Here is a 19,438-nt window from a genome sequence, read left to right on the forward strand (position 1 = left end):
TTGATGACGTTGTTCGCTTCATGGTATGTGGTAGGTGTAGTTTTGAGCGTCAAGTATAAAATTAAAACCTTCATTATAGTTTGCGTTATTCTGTCAATGTGTTGTAGAGACGATTTAGGGCAAATAAGATTAATTTATCAGTTTATTTTCTCTAGAAAAATCAGTTTTCTGCGCTCATCAATTATGCGTTAAGATGACATTTCCTTTAGCTTCTTGAGGATTAAAATGAGTTAGTTGACTACGCATAATATGTACCACATACAGTGAAATATAGCCCAAGAACAAGTCTGTCGAACGGAAAAACGCGCGCGAAATTCCGCTCGAAAGTGTTGTACGGAAAAGTGAGAGACAAATCACACTATTTTGTGCGAACAAAGCGCGAAACATAATTCCGCGCTTTGTTGTCTTGTCTTGGCAATGAGCGGAAAATCAATTTCGTCTATATTCTACAGAAAATACCTATATTTACCTAAATATTGACGTTTCACGTAAAGCTGATTGGGTTTCTACAAATAGTTTCTCTTGAAGCTCCGTCGCAATGTACAACTTGCGAGAATATTTCCTAGGGTCTTTTAGAACTTATGCCTAATGGATTCTAACAGGTTTGAAGATTAGTTAGTTATTAGATTAGTTGGCTATTCTGTATGTGGGATTTTGTTTATGTAGTTGTTGAGATAATATGATGTGTATGTGTACCTCTGCAATATGCTTGGTATGTTCAATTGGTTGCAGTAATTGTTAGATATACCTATGTTTAGAATGTTTATTTTTTGTTAATTAACTTTTTTTCTATTTAATTATAACCATGCCATCTGTTTCCATTATATTATTATGAGTTTCTTTCGTACAGTTAAGTTCTTTTTATGTATTTTCTTTCCTCTAGTCGATTTATGTTATTTAAGCGATTCTTTCGATACCCCACTTCATTTCATCTTAGATAATATCAGAGTCTGTCAATTCTTTACCATTATACCGAAAGGGTTGCAAAGTTAAGCTGAAACAGCACCCGAAGGGTGTGAGCTGGCTTTCCAATGTTCCCCGCAACAGCGTGGGGTTGAGGCGCGCTGCACCACATGAATTCAATATTTGGTTTTGGGTCAACGTTCTACACCAAATACTAAAATTTGAGGTTTGTAACTCATTTAGTCTACGAGCTAGAGACCTGTGACATGCTTTCGGACAGACAGACGGATGGCTCCGTTTTTACCCTTTGGGTATGGAATAGGCAGGCAGCGTTACAATGTTCCCCGTGCGTACAACAGCGTGGGGCTGACGCGCGCGCGGCTGGCGGGCGCGCGCGCGGCGGCGGGCGACGCGCTGGTGTTCCTGGACGCGCACTGCGAGGCGCAGCGCGACTGGCTGCGGCCGCTGCTGCAGCGCGTGGCGCGCGCGCCGCACGCGGTCGTCGTGCCCATCATCGACGTCATCGACGCCTCCAGCTTCTACTACAGCGTGCAGGACCCCGTCACCTTCCAGGTGTCTCCCGCTCGGCTCGACCGCTTTACCTTCCAGCTGCTTGAAGTTCCACTTACGTGTGCTACGTTCTGTTGCACCTACTGCACGATCTCAGTTTGACGTCCGTCGCAACAACACACACAAATCCCTCCCCCCTTTATCTCTTTAAAATATTACTAGGCTCATGCACTGTAGTAATAAAATGATGTGATGTTTTAGATAGCGGTAGTTTATGGCTCGAGAATTCATTATTAAAGATAATTAAAAAAACACAAGGCATATATTCCAATCTTTTAACACTATTTTTTACTAGATGCCCGCGACTTCGTTCTGTGGAAATAGGTTTTTAAAAAACCCATGGGAATTCATTGATTATCCGGGATAAAATTTCCGTGCAAGACCCAATAGTGTGTGTAGCTGTGAAGGCGTGTTATCAGTTACCACGTGCTTATCACAGTTTGTTATTGGTTGCAACCTGTAACACACACGCACGCGCACGCATACACACACCCGCACGTGCGCTATGTTTGTGTTGTACATGTTTGTTTTCGCTCTATCCGTCCGTTGTTTGGTTTTCTTTGGTGTTGTTTGCGTTTTTATCGTTTCTATTCCGTTTTCTACGTTTTATGGGTTGCGCTTTATTTCTTTTTTGCCTTTTCTTTGTGATTCTGTTTTATGTTGCACTGTCTCTACTACTTAGCGATATGTTCCATTAGATGCGGGGGTTCATAGTAACAACATGTTCCAATGAACATTTTGGTCTGGTGGGAGGCTTCGGCCGTGGCTAGGTAACACCAAAGCCATGCCAACGCTAAATCGCTTGGATTTAGCGTTCCGGTGCGGTACCGTGAAGTATGGGAAAACTGGCATACCCCTTCCAGGTTAGCCCGCTTCCATCATCACTTACCACCAGGCCCAGGTGAGATTGAAGTCAAGGGCGAGCCTGTATCTGAATAAATAAATAAAACGTTGGTGTCCGTACTTCTGTCAATCGTAATCTTCTTGAGATGCAGTTAGGACAGTTAGCCAGTGTCGGCCAATCAGCTCGATTCCGTAAAACCTGCATTAATCATTACTACAGTCGCAATTGTTATTATTGGCTAAATATAGTATTCTTGTTGCAACAATGCATTGTAGCCAATAGCGAGCGAGCGTCAACCAATCAGAGGTGATTGCGATTGTGAGATTGTAGCTGTGATTCTGCCGTGCTGGGTTGATGATGACGATGGATCAGGCAGGGCCTGATGCTGGCGCGGCTGGCGGGCGCGCGGCTGGCGCGCGGCGACGTGCTGGTGTTCCTGGACGCGCACTGCGAGGCGGGCGCGGACTGGCTGCGGCCGCTGCTGCAGCGCGTGCAGCACAAGCGCGACGCCGTCCTCACGCCGCTCATCGACGTGCTCGACCAGACCACCTTCCAGCTGGACGCCGCGCAGCACTTCCAGGTTAGCTGGACCACGGCTACCAGCTGGAAATACAGACCGAGACAATGCTTACTGCAGACGCTTAGGCTGAATGAAATCTATAGAGCGCACTTTCACTTTGCTCAGACTTATGACTATTAAAACGAGACAGCACTATGCCGCTGGCATAAGTCAGTTTTAACTGATACTAAAGTCTATGCAAAGTCAAAGTGTGCTCGATAGATTTCAACTTAAGAAAATGCCCAGTGCAGACGTAGTAAACAAAATTAGTTACTAACAATGCCGCTAACCAAAATGAATTAAAAGCATGATATTATCATATAATATGAATATGATTGTACTTCTTAATAAACTAATCTTGACAGCAAATATATGAGACTATGCGGTTTTCAACCCATGAAGAAACTCATATTAAAATGAGTTTACTTAGGATATAATTGATTGTAGCAAGATTTAAAATTCACAACTAAACTTAATGTAATGTCTAGTTGTGATTACAGCATCATTGTATTAATGATTGTGGGAATGCTGCAGTACAAAACAACAATACCGCGTAGAGCGTGCAATGTGAAAGAGTGGTTTTATACAACATTATAGTATGTGCCCTGTTAACTTATTAACATACTATCGTAAGAGAATGAAGTTTTTATGCAAGCTCCATAAGTGGGTAGGTACCTTTTTTGGTAACGAGGAGGAATTCTTCTTAAGATACCCGACATCCCGGGAAAGACATAGGGTTAGGTAGGAAACCCCTTATAAACAATGAAAAACCTCAACCCTTGAACTCTAAGAAAAAAAAACTTAAAATTTTCCTTCGTGCTTTCGAAACGGTCGAAAAAGTGTAGAAAATCGCAATTTCAGGCAACTAAGAAAAATATGACTTTTATTTTTACTTTATTTACGTACTAATTTGTGTATTTTTACTAACTTAACTTATTCTTATTAATTTTCTTGGATTTGATGCACCCATTTTATTGTTGTTTGGTTTTAGTTATTGTAGTTGTTGTACTTAGATTGTAAGCTTTGGTGTGTAAATACAAGGTGGTAGTAATATTTTAGACAAGTAGAATTTGGTGACTAAATTAATCTAGACTAGATTAGAAGAGCAATAAATTATGTACATAGTTGTATTGATTGTATAGAGTAGTTTAGTTAGTTGCATATAGCACTGCTTATTTATAGCATAATATGTAGCTATTTTATTACTTTAAAAAATTTAGTCCTGTTTGAATGTATTGTTACATATTGTAACTTTATGATTTCCTCGCTCTTTATAACTTGTTATCGACCATCGAGAAATCCTTTTTTACTGTTGGAAGGGTGTCAACGGGGTGCCGTCCGTCTGTCTGTCTGTCAGGCTCTGTATCTCGTGAACTGTAATAGGTAGAGAGTTAAAATTTTCACAGAATGTGTGTTTCTATTGCCGCTTTTAACAAATAATAAAAATTTAAAAATGGCTGCTATGGACATTAAAAAATTAAAAAGTGTTATTTCTTGTCGATGGTACGGGACCTTTCGTATGCGAGCCCGACTCGCACTTGACCTGTTTTTACAGTTCACTGTGTTACACACAACAGAGTATCAGGTTCCAGTTCCATAAACCCTGTAAGTGCGAGCGAGAGGTCCTATAAAAATGAGTATGAAACTCAGTTGGCACGCTATTGCTCAACTGTAGTTGTGCTACATACATAGAATGAATGATGAATGGTGTATGGTGCGGCGGCAGGTGGGCGGGTTCACGTTCATGGGGCACTTCACATGGATCGACGTGCCGGAGCGCGAGAAGAAACGACGCGGATCCGACATCGCTCCCACATGGTGAGACATAACTCACTTCTTTCCCCACGATTTATTTTATTATTTTTTATTATTATGTGTGTATCCAGCCTAATTTATGACTTATAAGTAGTTTAACTTTAACTTAAGCTTATGAATGATCTTTTAAACTAAGAAATTGCATCTATAAGTATTTATGCTAATGCTAAAAGTAAAACTGCAACAGCAAATTCCTGAAAGGTCGGCAAGCAACGTCTCGGCGGTTCCTCTGGTGCTACAAATGTTCATGGGCGGCGGTGATCACTTAACATCAGGTGACTCGCCTGCTCGTTTGTGTCATTCGTTGCGTCATTCGTTTGTTGCACCATTGGGCGCAGTTTAGTTAGCAGTAGTTTTTTACTAAAATTTTTTTTTAGTAAAAAACTACTGCTAACTAAAACCTGCGCCCAAAGACTTCCGCTAGGAGCATAACACTGAGGCTCAGATGTATAGAGCGCACTTTGACTTTGCTCAGACCTAAGATACAGTTACCAGTAAGTCAATAAGTTACGTCGGCTTCGGACAAAACTTCCGGCCATTGTGGTCGAAGCCGAAGGGGATTTTTAGCCGAAAGTAGTCCAAGCCAAAGGGGATTTTTTGGCCGAAAGTGGTTGAAACTGAAGGTTCAGTCAGACACTAATACTAATGCTATGGAGGTATTTTGTCAGGTCGCCCACCATGGCAGGGGGTCTGTTCGCCATCAACCGCGCCTACTACTGGGAGATCGGCGCCTACGACGAGCAAATGGCGGGCTGGGGCGGAGAGAACCTCGAGATGTCCTTCCGAGTGTGGCAGTGTGAGTATACTGCATACAATCTAGCCTCGATAGCTCAACGGTTGAGGAGCTGCGGTTCAAACCCCACCCGTTGCACTATTGTCGTACCCACTCCTGGCACAAGCTTTACGCTTCATTGGAGGGGAAAAGGGGAGTATTAGTCAATCATGTATGGCTAATATTCTTAGTAAAAAAACATTTTGAGATCATTCACCATATTTGCTCTGTGTCGACTGTCATGTTGACTATCTCTTTCTTTTTTTTATTTACGTACAAGTTTCACCTGGTGGTGAGGGATGATGCAGTCTAAGATTGAAGCGGGCTAACCTAGAAAGGATTTGGCAGTTTTTATTAAACCCATACTCCTTTGGTTTCTACACGGCATCGTATAAGAACGCTAATCGCTAAACGGCCTTGCCGGTAGGGTGGTAACTAGCGACAGCCAAAGCCACCCGCCAGATCAGACCAGAAATTTCGAAATTATAAAATTCCAAACCCCTGCCGGGAATGGAACCCGGGACCTCCCATTAATTAGACCACAGCCCTTGCCAGGGAAGCAGTAAAGTTTCTTAAGGTCGATGTACAGTTAAAGTCGTTTAGCACCTTAACGATCATAATCGCGTGGCACGGTTATGCACATGCGTTAGACGTGTGTGGCGCGTTTATAGAAAAAGGTCATAAGTGCGACAGATTTTTGATGCAATAGTTTCGCGGAACTGCTCCTTGAATTCTGAGGCCGACCGTACACTATTTCCTGCCGGGTACTGTAGTAAACTAGTAGGTGCTAGTAGTACCGGTTCAGGCGTTAGTTCACTTCGTGGTGGTCCTCTAGCCAGCGTAGAGTCAGGGTTGTGGTGTGTCGGCAGGCGGCGGCACGCTGGAGACGATCCCGTGCTCGCGCGTGGGGCACGTGTTCCGCAGCTTCCACCCCTACGGCCTGCCCGCGCACTCCGACACGCACGGTGAGTACACACCAAGCCTGAGATCTATAGGGCGCACTTTGACTTTGCTCAGCCTTAAGTTTCAGTTAAAACGAGACAGATTTATGCCAGCGGTATAACGCTGTCTCGTTTTAACAGTGTCTTAAGACTGAGCAAAGTACAATCTATAGATCTACAGCCTTAGATTATAAAAATTTAAGTAAAATATAACAAAAATATGAAAGAATCATTAAAATATCTTAAGAGATGAAAAAGTTATAGAATTTAAAGTTGCTGCAAGAATATTTCCGTTTCACGCGCACTCCAACGTGGGAACTCCTAACTTAGCCTGCAGGCCCACGTGGTCAAGTGCGGCGGTACACTTCATACATCGTCGAAAACATTGTGGAGAACTCTCAGGCATGCAGGTTTCCTCACGATGCTTTCCTTCACCGTTAATTACTTAAACGTAAATAGTTTCGAAAAGTTAGTAGGTAGTGTGTGTATGGCATTGAACTCCGTACTCTGGCTCTATCTCAACATATAATGCTGGTGTCACGCTCTGACAACGAAGCAGTGCATCTATCACACTTCACACTATCACACTATACACTAATATTTAAAAAGGCGAAAGTTTGTGTGTATGTGTGTGTGTGTGTGTGTGTGTGTGTATGTTTGTTACTCCTTCACGCAAAAACCACTGGACGGATTTGGGTGAAATTTGGAATGGAGATAGATAATTCCTGGATTAGCACATAGGCTACTTCTTATCCCGGAAAATCAAAGAGAAAAACCTAAATCCACGCGGGCGAAGTCGCGGGTGTCGGCTAGTGTAACATAATGTGCAGGTATAAACACGGCGCGCATGGCGGAGGTGTGGATGGACGACTACGCCGAGCTGTTCTACTTGCACCGACCCGACCTCAGGGTGAGTGTCCTCTAAGTAATAATATTATATAATTAATTTATAATATCACTACATAGCCACAAGGTACGTGTCGAGTTTACGAAGAGTCCGTCTCTTTCGACTTTATAAAGAGTCGGAGCAGTGTTGCCAAAAGCTGAACAGTGCCATGTCACAGATAATATCTAATAAACAATACAGCTGTATTATTGTTACTTTCGGTATTAATTTATATAGTTATATTAACTTCGGTAATACCTGTGGATGAGGAAGGCGGAGGAGCGGGTGTGGTGGCGCTCTTTAGGGAAGGCCTATGTCCAGCAGTGGACGTCCACAGGCTGCTGATGACGATGTTGATGTCCTGCCGGTTACAGAAAAACCCCAAAATTGGCGACGTGACGCATCGGCGCATTCTTCGCGAGAAGCTCAAGTGCAAGAGTTTTCAATGGTACCTGGACAACGTGTACAAGGAGAAGTTCGTGCCCGTACGGGACGTGTACGGGTTTGGGCGGTGAGCACGCATTTGTTGAAGCAGTTATGCACTCATCCAGTCCGAGTCCGTGAAAATACGGATAAAAAACTTGAATCGGAACTCGGCTATTGCTTACGCAGCAATCCGATCTCTTATCCAAATCCTAGCTATTCAATGGACATCTTTGACATATCTATGTCATACGTCTGATTTGAATCCGAGGTATTCTCACGGATGACAAGAGGAATCGGACGACGGAAGTCGGGTGTAGTGCGTAAACTACCATACAAGTAGTTCTATGACTACTTCGGAACGTTTTTTTACGGATTCGGATCGGTTGCAATGCGTAATCGCCTTTATGAGGGAAATGGCCCCTTTGTATGATTGTTATTTTGTTTGATACAATGATTTCCCTCGGAATCTTATCTCTGAAACGTTATATTATGATGTTATTGAAATTAATTATTATTATGATCATAGGGTGTGAATGGGTAGATGGGTATCAGCTAGTAAAGTGATATTAATTGGTGGCGGTAGGTTCATGAACCCGGCGTCGGGCCTGTGCCTCGACACGCTGCAGCGGGAGGGCGAGGCGGCGCCTCTGGGCGTGTACGGCTGCCACGCGCGCCTCGAGGCCACGCAGTACTTGGCTCTGTCGCTGCGAGGCGAGCTGCGCGACGAGGAGAAGTGCGCCGAGGTGCAGTACAAGAGGTGAGGGTACCAACTCCTTCCATGATTAGATCCAGAGGCGGGCTGTTCCACTTGTGGACGATCCCAAACCAACTGACTCGCTAAGCTCACTTTGCGTGTTCCATGGCCCGTATGATGGGGAGTGCTCTGAAGAGTCGTGTGACCTCATTTCAACCTCCCTTTTCTACAACCTCACTGCACGCCACCGCAAGTAATTTCACCCTCATCTGCCTGGTGCACTTCGACCGTCCGTTGTGCGAGATCCTTTTTTCCACGCACACACAAACTGTGGAATCAACTCCCATCGGCGGTGTTCCCACTAGATTACAACATGGGGTTATTCAAGGGGCGGACCAACAAATTCCTGAAAGGCCGGCAACGCAGCGGCGGTACCTCTGGTGCTGAAAATCAAATCAAATCACTTAACATCAGGTAACCCCCGATCGATTGATGAATTTTTTAATACATAACAAAAAACCGGCAGCTAGAGTTCACGACAGGTCAAGATGGCAATTGGGGTTGGGACGCCCCGCACATCCGTCCAGTCCTCGCGCTAAGCGCTAACCCGGTGCGGGATAGCGCGGATGAAGTGCGGATGTGCGGGGCGTCCCCCGCCTCATATTTCGATTGCCATCTTGACTTGTCGCGTACTATACGTAATGTTCGAAATGGGTGTTAACTAATAGTCCTTTTCCCCCAGGAGCGCGGCGGGAGAGGACCTGAGCCGGCGAGTGCTGATGGTCACTTGCCACGGGAAGCAACGCGGACAGGTTGGTACATTTACACATCACACTAATATTATAAAAGCGAAAGTTTGTGTGTGTGTGTGTGTGTATGTTTGTTACTCCTTCACGCAAAAACCACTAGACGGATTTGGCTGAAATTTGTAATGGAGATAGATAATATCCTGGATTAGCACATAGGCTACTTTTTATCCCGGAAAATCAAAGAGTTCCCACGGGATTTCGAAAAACCTAAATCCACGCGGGCGAAGTTGCGGGCATCGGCTAGTATCTTTATACGACTGCCAAAAAAAATGGGCTGTAATGATTTCTGGGATCACATAATGATAATGGTGCCCTACTGACCGAATTTCGACCAATTCCATAGAGAACCACCAATGCGCGGGAGATATTATAGATCGTAAACACTAGTGCACTCCTCTCAAAGCCCGATGGGACGGAAATCCTCGATAGATTATATTGGAAATCTATCAAATATATTTAAGATTATTTTATCGCCAATCCAGTCGTATTAGGTTGCTTATCAAAAAGTTTTTTTATCCATGGTTGCCTAGATTTAAGATATAAATTTTGGATTGGGAATAAAATAATCATAACACTGATAGCTGAAATAATATAGGCACTCCAAAGTACGGTCGGCCTCACAATTCAAGTAGCAATTCCGCGAAACTATTGCATCAAAAACCTGTCGCACTTATGACATTTTTCTATAAACATGCCACAAACCTATCGCGTGTGCATAACCGTGCCACGCGAATATGATCATTTAGGTGCTAAACGACTTACGGCCTTTGACTGTACATCCAACAGAAGACCGATAAGCAGGTGGCATTGTGCCAGTTCTGCATTTTGTCTTGTAACGTTGTGAAGGCGTTACATTTTTTTAAATAAATAATTCAAAGCATGACACAATACTGACGGACAATGTTACCCGCCACCACTGCGTCTTAGACGAGTTGTCCCGTGCAGCCGCTTGAAGCAGGAGGGCACCTCTGCCGCGCGGCGCGTGCGCAGGAATGGTTAGGGTGACGCTCGAATCGTTTTTTCACGTCAGGCGCGTCGCAGTGAACATATTATCTAAAGGTAACGTGTTCCTGTTGGGAATACAGGAACACAATATCCCTTTACCTGCACTACCAACTACTCCAGTGATCTTGTAAACCCGTTATACGGGTTCACTGTGACCCTCAAGAGTCACGGTACCCCTCAAGTTTCCCGGTACCCCTCAAAGTTCACGGTACCACCTCGAGTTCTTTGTGCTCCTCTGGTCTACGTCCGGCACGCTCACTCGTGGCACCCTCTCCTGGTGTCACGAACCTCCAGGCGCACCTCGCGGCACCCTCTTCTGGTGCCACGGACCTCTCAGCACCTGGCCGGCGGCCTGCCACCGAGCACCAACCAGCGCGCATTCCATTTCACCGAAGACCATCTTGCCGGGTCCCGCTATCTCCGGGACGTCACCGCACGGCACAGCAGGGAAGTACCGCCTACTGCAAGCCTTAGAGACTGTAGTGACAACCGCGAAAGCCCACGACCCTACCTACTTACCACTAAATAAATTCTTGTGTTGACTTTGGGGTGTTTTCTTTATTCTCGTCTTCACTGACCAACCCCCAACGTCACAGTCTGCGAATATAATAATGTGTTTGGTGCGAGTGAATTGGCTCAGTGGGTTTTCTCGGTTGACGAAGTTGTTGTTTTCAGAAATGGCGCTATTTACCGACGGAGCAACTCCAGCACGCAGAGAGCCGGCTGTGTCTGACCGCGACCGGCGCGTCCGGCTCCGACGCGACCGTCGCCAAGTGCCGCGACTCGCCGCGACAGGTGTGGAAGATCGACTACAGCGAACTGAACGACTTTGGCATGAACAGTGAGTCGCGTTTTGAAGTGAAACTTCGTACTTGTTGTCAGGTTGCGGCGATGCCGTCACATGGGTATGGAACCCTAAAATTTGATTAGAAATTTGAGAAATGGTTGCCAGTCACGTGGGTGTTGTTTCAGACGCCATCGAGCCGAGCGAGCAGGAGCTGAGGTTGCAGCGACTGCGCGGCAACCGGTCAGTGCCAACACTCCTTACTCTTTCTTTCTCTTTGGGCTGGTTTCCGCACGTTTCCGTCTGTTGCCCCTCCCCGCCGAAGTCTTCACTCCACCCATCCAAGCTCGCTCCAGAAGCCGAGTAGACCGCCCAGGTTGCCGAGGGCTTCAAGGAGCAAAGACGGTGCACTCTGCACATTTTTTTTATTCAGATACGAGTGAAGTTTGCAGTCAAAGCAGAGAGTTTGCAGTCACTTGGTGGTAAGTGATGATGCAGTCTAAGATGAAAGCGAGCTAACCTGGAAGGGATATGGCAGTTTTCACTAAACCCAATACTTTGGTTTCGACAAGGCATCGTACCGGAACGCTAAATCGCTTGACGGCACGGTTTTGGCGGTCGGGTGGTTGACAAAATATGCACATTCAAGCAATATGTTCTTTTAGAGTTTCGTACCTCGAAACGAAATAGGAACCCTTGTAGGATCTTCTAAGTCCCGTCAAGGGAATGAATACATAAAGGATACTTCCCGTTGTCCTATAATCATGAAATTTGGCAGGTAGGTAGGTCTTATAGCACAAGTAAAGTAAAAAATCCGAAAACTGTGTATTTGTGTTAACATCACAAAAAGAAAGTGTTCAGAGCAAATAATTAGTAAATAATATATAGATGGCGCTAGCCGTCATTAACTTGCAGTATTGAAGAGCTGTTGGAGCAAACATATTTATACTGGTTTGAGATTGTGATATTTCTTGTACGACGAGTACGGAACCCTTCGTGTGCGAATTCGACTTGCCCTTGACCGGTTTTGTTTTTTTATTGATTTAAAACTATATTTTGTGTGAAACAGCCGAATATCCCGCTCGCTGCTGTCCTACACAGACGAGGACGGCAACAAGACCCGCCGCCACCACCACAAGAACAAGAAAAGCAAGACAAGCAAGAACAAGAAACACAAGCACAAGAAAGACAAGTTCATCCTCAAGCTGATACGGACGAATGCCAACAACACAGAGGAGCACCTGGAAGTGGACGTGTACTGCAGGCACAAACAGCTGTACCCCAACAACAGCTTCGTGAGAGACTTGGTCACTGTTCTCAACGACAAAGATATCAAGGTATGTCGTTTCATTCACTTGTTTACTTATTTATTCATTTACACTCACTTTTCGCACAGTTACTCTTATTTTCCTCATTCACTAAATATTCGCTCAATTACTTTTATTTTTCTCATTCACTCACTATACACTCATCACTCACTTGTCACTATTTCACTCGTTCACTCACTTTTTATCTTTTGACTCACTTTTCATTTATTCACTCAATCTTCAACATTTAACTTACTTTTCACTTTTTATCACTTTTCACTCGTTCACTCACTTTTTACTCATTTGTTCACTTTTAATCCTGTGATTCACCTTTCACTTATTCACTCAGTTTGCAACATGTAACTCACTTTTTACATCACCAGGTAATCAACAACGGGCGCGTGTTCGAGCACAACCGCGTGTTCGAACTAGCGAAGCGTGAGCGGGTACAACCCGGCGGCACTCTCGCCGGCATGTCGTCACCGCCACCGCACCAACCGCACATTGAGCCGATAGAGGTTGGTTTATTGCGTTTTTTCCTTTATTCTCTTTGCCTTTTATCCTCTTTTGTGGTACCGAATCCTAAAAACCACTATTTTCTTAGTTTTAAGTTTTCACTTCTGTCTATACTCCCTATTGACTGCCAATTTTTGATTTTCAATTATCGTTCGCAGCCAAAAACTCAAAAGAAGAGAAAACCTAAGAAGACCAGCCACCTCCAACCTCTCAACGTACTATCCGCTGTGGATTCCATAGACAAAATAGCCAGAATAGACGAGAACGACGCCATAGACAGGCAAGACGCGACGGAGGAACCGCTGGAGAAGAAGATAATCATCGAAGACTTTGTGGAGGTGAAACCTAGCACCATCGCTACGCAGGTATACCTACAATTATAATAACCAAGATTTCTATTTTATAAGAGAAGCAAGAGGAAAATATTCTGAGTTCTATAAATATATTACAATGTCAAAATACACTGAGCGAAAGAAAAACAATTTATTATATCTTTCGGCAGGTCGCAGGTAGGAGCCGGGTGCTGTTTAACTTTTATTAGCAATATTGAAGACAAAATGTGGATACTCTAAATGTAGTTTAGAGAAAAAATATCAGAATGACCCCATAGTGCCCGACCGAAGGTCGATTTTTGGTCGAAGCCGATTAATCGTTTATTGCCACTAACGAAATTTAGTTAATATTAAATCCTGTTTTATCAAAATACCCCTTTTCCGTACCTCAAAAGGATAAAATAAACCCTTATTGAATTACTCTGTTGTCTGTCTGTCGTATCTGTCAGGAAAACCTATAGGATGTTTCTCGTAGACCTAGAATCATGGAATTTGGCAGGAGGTGGATCTTATAGTGAATCTATAGTTACATCTCAAAAAGTGTTCACGAAAAAACAATTCACTAATTCATATAAAGTATTAGGTCAGTTACCTTGTACGACGGTACGAAACCTATCGTATACGAGTCCGACTCGCACTTGACCGATTATTTTTACTTAAATTACTTGTAATAAGTGTAATTTAGTAATGATTTTTTCTGTTTGGACAGCGATCGCCGAAAAAACGAAAACGTATTCGACCGCGAGTCCCCGCAAGACCCACCGAGTCTCCGTCGCGTTACAGGTGAGTTTAAATTATAGCTCATAAGCTATAATTCCCGCGACTTCGCCCGCGGTACATACGTGAGTTATGGCCTATGTTACTCCTGGATAAAGCAGCTTTCTAATAGTGAAAGAATTACTAAAATCGGTTCAGTACTTTCAGAGTTTATCGCCTATAAACAAATCTTTTCCATTCAAAATCTAATTAACTTATAAACCAAAAATCTTAGCGCGGATGTCCACATCATAATGTCTATCTGCAGCCAAAATTCTGGCCGATCCATCCAGTAGTTTGAGCGGTGCAATGATCAATCAGAGTCAGTCAGTCAGCTTTTTCTGTTCCCGTGGGAACTCTTTGATTTTTCGGGATAAAAAGTAACCTATGCTCATTCCCAGGATATAAGCTAACTCTTTACCAAATTTCATCAAAATCGGGTAAAATGTTGGGCCGTTAAAAGTTAGCAGACAGACAGTCAGACACGCTTTCGCATTTATATTATTAGTATGGATGGACTACATTTTCTTTTATTTTGTTTATTGTCAGCGAGGCGGGACCTGAATGGCAGGACTCCATGAAGATGGAGCGGGTGTCTTCCTTGGAAGACGCGCCTCTGATGAGTGGAGAGAGACGCGCGGACCACAGCGGCGACTCGTGGCCCGTCGGTGAGTACCCTTACACAAAGTAAAGATGAGGAGATCATGTACGGTCCGCCTCAGAATTCGAGTAGCAATCCCGCGAAACTATCGCAACAAAAACCTGTCGCATTTATGACCTTTTCATATAAACACGCCACACACACCTAACGCATGTGCATAACCGTGCCACGCGAATATGATCATTAAGGTGCTAAACGACTTACGGCCTGTAATTGTACGTCATCAGGTTGCGAAGAAGTGGCAATAGACAGGGCACATAGTTCGAAAAATCGATTGACGATTGGGTCCCAAGGTACTGGAATGGTGACCTCGCACCGGAAACGGCAGCGTTGGAAGACCTCCCACTAGGTGGACAGACGACACCTAACGAGTCTGCGGGAGCCGCTGGATTGCGGCGGCGCAAGTCCGTGGCGTGTGGAAGTGTCTACGAGAGAGCTATATCCAGCTGTGAACGTCTATCGGTTGATAATGATGGTGATGATTGGTAAGGCCACTATGTTGTCGCCTAAATTACACAAATATCAGACTCTCGCTTCTATATAATATGGTTCCAAAAGAATTATAAGATTTGCCGTTACACAAAAACATTGTATTAAAAGTGAAAACACACAAGTTGAGGCTATTTGAGGAATTGATTGGGCCACACAAACAAATCCTTATTTTACCCCCTTCAACAATCCTTTCTATCTGCGTGCCAAATTTCAGTTTAGCTGTGCGTCAGGCGACTGCTGATATCACTCATGTGATCAGTCAGTCAGTTCTATAGATGTCCAATTTCACGATGTCCACTCAGTCTCGGTTGTAGTGGTGAGTGCACCGATAAGCGCTAAAATCCCGTGGGCACTCTGACTTTCCGGGATAAAAGTAGCCTATGTGCTAATCCAGGATATTATCTATATTCCAAATTTCAGCCAAATCCGTCTAGTAGTTTTTGCGTGAAAGAGTAACAAACATACACACATACACACAAACTTTCGCCTTTATAATATTAGTGTGATTATTGTGTTCGTTTGCAGGGGAGTCTCGTCTCCGCAGCAACAGCACGCGCGCGCTCGCAAGGGCCCGCACGCGTACGCGCGCGCCGCGCCACCGTAGCGCTGTACCCGTGTTCTCTCGCCCACAGGTCAGTTATTGTATTCTACTGAAAATATTCTGTGACCTCCGTGCGGAGCGGTGATAGTAGTAGAGTGAACTAGAGTGAGGAAGCTCTCGGTTTGATCCTGAATAGACGATTCGCACCTTTAAAATTTATGTTACAATTCCAGTGGTCGGTCAGTTTAAGAAATTAATTCTAGTATCGACTATTCTCATAAATTGGTCGATACTATAACTAATTTCTTAAACTGGACCCTTTCAAGTAAAGATTTTTATATAAACCTGTGGAGATGATACTGCCATTGGCGCTATTAGAATGCCATAAGCCTACGTTGTCGTATTAGTTTACAAATTGCGAAAAACCAAATTAAATTTAAATTTCGCGGGCAGACCCGTGTCGGGCACCTTTAATTATACTTATTCTTCTAGCCTACGCTTTCAATTGGACTCGTAAGGACTAAGTAAGGTAGTGTTTCCGCAGGAGGTTGACAACGAGTTGGCTGATGAGGCGAGCGCTGAGGAAGCGGACAGGACGCCAGTGAAGGTGGTGATGAGGAGCAACCTCACCTTCAACCTGGGCGACGAGTTCTTCCGCTGGCGGCAGCGCACTGCGGACGATGTCGCGTGAGTCGACTACCGTTCGTTTTTGCAGTTCCGTACCTCAAAAGGAAAAAAGGACCCCTTATAGGATCAGTTTGTTGTCTGTCTGTCTGTTCGTCTGTCGTGCCTGTTAAGAAAACCTATAGAATTCCCAGTTTTCGAATTTTTTCCTTTACTTGTGCTATAACACCAACCTGCCTGTTAAATTTCATAATTCTAGGTCAACGAGAAGTACCCTATAGGTTTTCTTGACAGACGCGACAGACGGACAGACAGACAACAAAGTGATCCTATAAGGGTTCCGTTTTTCCTTTTGAGATACGGAACCCTGAAAAGTGTCTAAAATCTAACCAACCGAAAAAATTAAAACGCATCTTTTCTTATTTCTAGCAATCTACTCGGCGAGCTGGTCATCCCGGCGAACACGCCCACGCACAAACACACCAGCGTCGAGACCGACGACGCCAACACACACACACACGACACACACAACAAACAGGACCTAACTCACGCAGATACAGACACAGATGACGAAACACACACACAGTATAGTACAGACAACGACATAGAAAAAGAGTTGCATAGACAACAGAGTAAGAAAGAGTTTAGAAATAAAGAGAAGAGTGGAAAAGAGTTGAGAGAAGAGAGTGGGAATGACGAATTGTTGACGGGAAAAGGGAGAAGTAGAATCGTTACAGAGGAGTCCTCGTCGTCAGAGAGTGAGGGAGAGGAATAGATTATATTTGCACGAGATTTTGATACTAATTTGAAAGGTACTACAGCTTTTATAAGATACGATGTATCTGTGCAGAAATATTATTTTTGAACGGCGCGCAAATACAAGCTGAAATTTTAATGGTTGTCTTCCCACGACAGAACGATTTGCCTTCAAAATTTAACTCCTTTTGGTGTAAAGTGCTTTCAAAAATATCCGTGGTGTTATATGTTTGACGTTTGTATCTGTGTATCTGTCTGTGGCATCGTAGCTCCAAACAAATGAATCGATTTTAATTTATTTCGTTTTGTTTGAATGGTGGCTTGATCGAGAGTGTTCTTAGCTATAATCCAAGAAAATCGGTTCAGCTGTTTGAAAGTCATCAGCTCTTTTCTAGTTACTGTAACTTTCACATGTCGAGGGTGTTAAAAATTTCTAATTTACACTTGTTGATTTTTATAATTTTTTATATTCATAAATTGATTGTAATACCGTGACAAAATCACTTCGCTTCGGGAATACAACCATTAAAATGTCAGCGTGTATTGATTGCTAAAATTACTGATCTAAATTGCTGCCTGCGGAAAAGGATAGACCTATCAATTGAGTGGAACATAATAATAATTATTCAAAAAAAAAATATACAATCGTAGTACTTATCGGATTTTTTAAATCTTTTCTCGTCGGAAATTATTGTACTGTGTTAATAATTATGCGATCACTATAAATTTTTTTTGACTACATTTTTTTTTTGAAAATTTTTACTTATTGAAAAAAAAAATCTATTAGGTATTTATAGTCGTAATAAATGTATTAGTATTAGTAAGTTGCACGTCGGAGTATTACACAAGCTTTACATAGGAACTATGCCGTCCTGTTGCTCTCTACAATCTAGTTTTTACTAGCTGATACCCGCGACTTCGTTCGCGTGGATGTAGGTTTTTAAAATTCCCGTGGGAACTCATTGATTTTCCGGGATAAAAAGTAGCCTATGTGCTAATCCAGGGTATAATCTATCTCCATTCTAAATTTCAGCCCAATCCGTCCAGTAGTTTTTACGTGAAGGAGTAACAAACATACACACACACGATTAACTGACTTAAAATGTAAACTAGTAGCTTGTCGCTGAAACGCGTAAGGCTATCTGGAGTACCAAAAAAAATTACAGTTTATGTTTGAAAACAAAGTGATAAATCATAGGATTTGTTTTTGTTTTTATTCAGATACAAGTTAGCCCTTGATTGCAATTTCACCTGGTGGTAAGTGATGATGCAGTCTAAAATGGAGGCGGGCTAACCTGGAACGGATATGGCAGTTTTTCACCGGAGCGCTAAATTGCTTGGCGACACGGATTCGCCGGTAGAGTGGTAACCCAGCCACGGCCGAAGCCTCCCACCAGACAGATTGTCCGTTCATATATTCGCTCGTCACTCTCCAATCGATTTTGATAAATGAAATACTATTAACTGAAATTCCTTAGAAATCGAAATGGCGGATTTTATGCGTTTTAATATGCGGGCTGAAATAGATGTGCAAACCGCAGTCGAGGTTTCTGTTTTTTTTTTTTTTTTTAAATTACTTGTTGGGAAAGAACGTTCCTTGCTGTGCGCATTTGGAGCGAGTATTATAAACCAAGCCGACTGTTATATAAATGAAGTAGAATAATGACTTAGGTGCTCAATTGATATTAAGTAGTAATAATGATTAGATAGAGGTAAGGTGTTAATGTTCGTAGTTTACTTAGTGACTGCCCCTTAACTAGTGATGTAGGTTAGGTGCCGTCGATTCTATGGTTGAATCATTACATACTGAACTGAGTCATAAATCATTTTTATCGAACTTCTCGCTCGCACTTACAGGCCTAATGGTACAGGAACCTGAAGCTCTTGTGTATAAAAAGGATTTATCGATAGTCGATAACAGGGTATAAAGCTTACTTCCGTCCGAACGACATCCCTTTATGGATATCGACTTCTGCAGCATTCTCACAACCCTATGATCGTAATAATTTATGGCTCAGTGCGCACGTTCGTAATGGCTCAACTGTAGTGTTTTTCTCTAAACTAAATTTAGAGTATCTGCATCTTTTTCTTTTTAATATTGCTAAAGAAGGACGGAAAATGAATTTTAAATTAGTGCTACTCTATAAATCACGTGGTTTGACAATTTTAAATTAAAATAAGTTTGGATGTCCCTTTCTTATTACATTGAAAAGAAAAAGATGTGAATACGCTTAAATTTAGTTGCCATCAGAATCAGTACCAATGTTAAATTAGAAAGCTGACCAATGTTTTATCACGAGTAGACCAATTAGTTGACAACATATCACTATATGACCAATCAGATGATCGCACGTGACAAAGGTGACGAATCAACTGACCAAATGACCAAAGTCACCCCAAGTTGTGACAGAATATTATGTAATCTTTGGATACCATACATTTCCT

The 19,438-nt window shown here is 43.1% G+C and overlaps 1 protein-coding gene and 1 long non-coding RNA gene across 2 annotated transcripts in view; both read left to right on the plus strand.

Annotated features, from left to right (window-relative positions):
* LOC123879184 overlaps nt 1-17,275 on the plus strand; it is a 31,710-nt gene extending 14,435 nt beyond the window's left edge. Inside the window, exons 17-35 of the mRNA XM_045926783.1 lie at nt 1,234-1,476; nt 2,694-2,897; nt 4,603-4,694; nt 5,360-5,487; nt 6,333-6,428; nt 7,235-7,314; nt 7,665-7,801; nt 8,300-8,473; nt 9,153-9,222; nt 10,900-11,065; nt 11,197-11,251; nt 12,078-12,345; nt 12,699-12,833; nt 12,990-13,196; nt 13,873-13,946; nt 14,469-14,587; nt 15,598-15,704; nt 16,158-16,300; nt 16,667-17,275. Of these exons, the coding sequence (XP_045782739.1) occupies nt 1,234-1,476; nt 2,694-2,897; nt 4,603-4,694; nt 5,360-5,487; nt 6,333-6,428; nt 7,235-7,314; nt 7,665-7,801; nt 8,300-8,473; nt 9,153-9,222; nt 10,900-11,065; nt 11,197-11,251; nt 12,078-12,345; nt 12,699-12,833; nt 12,990-13,196; nt 13,873-13,946; nt 14,469-14,587; nt 15,598-15,704; nt 16,158-16,300; nt 16,667-17,012 (2,844 nt within the window). The 3' untranslated portion in view covers nt 17,013-17,275. The remainder of the gene's footprint in view (nt 1-1,233; nt 1,477-2,693; nt 2,898-4,602; nt 4,695-5,359; nt 5,488-6,332; nt 6,429-7,234; nt 7,315-7,664; nt 7,802-8,299; nt 8,474-9,152; nt 9,223-10,899; nt 11,066-11,196; nt 11,252-12,077; nt 12,346-12,698; nt 12,834-12,989; nt 13,197-13,872; nt 13,947-14,468; nt 14,588-15,597; nt 15,705-16,157; nt 16,301-16,666) is intronic.
* Nucleotides 10,058-10,769, plus strand: LOC123879191. The gene is made up of 2 exons (XR_006798963.1): nt 10,058-10,388; nt 10,427-10,769. It is a non-coding gene; the product is annotated as an uncharacterized LOC123879191 (long non-coding RNA).
* Nucleotides 17,276-19,438: the final 2,163 nt, after the last annotated feature.

This window comes from Maniola jurtina, chromosome 27 (genome assembly GCF_905333055.1).
Source record: "Maniola jurtina chromosome 27, ilManJurt1.1, whole genome shotgun sequence".
Classification (NCBI taxonomy): Eukaryota; Metazoa; Arthropoda; class Insecta; order Lepidoptera; family Nymphalidae; genus Maniola; species Maniola jurtina.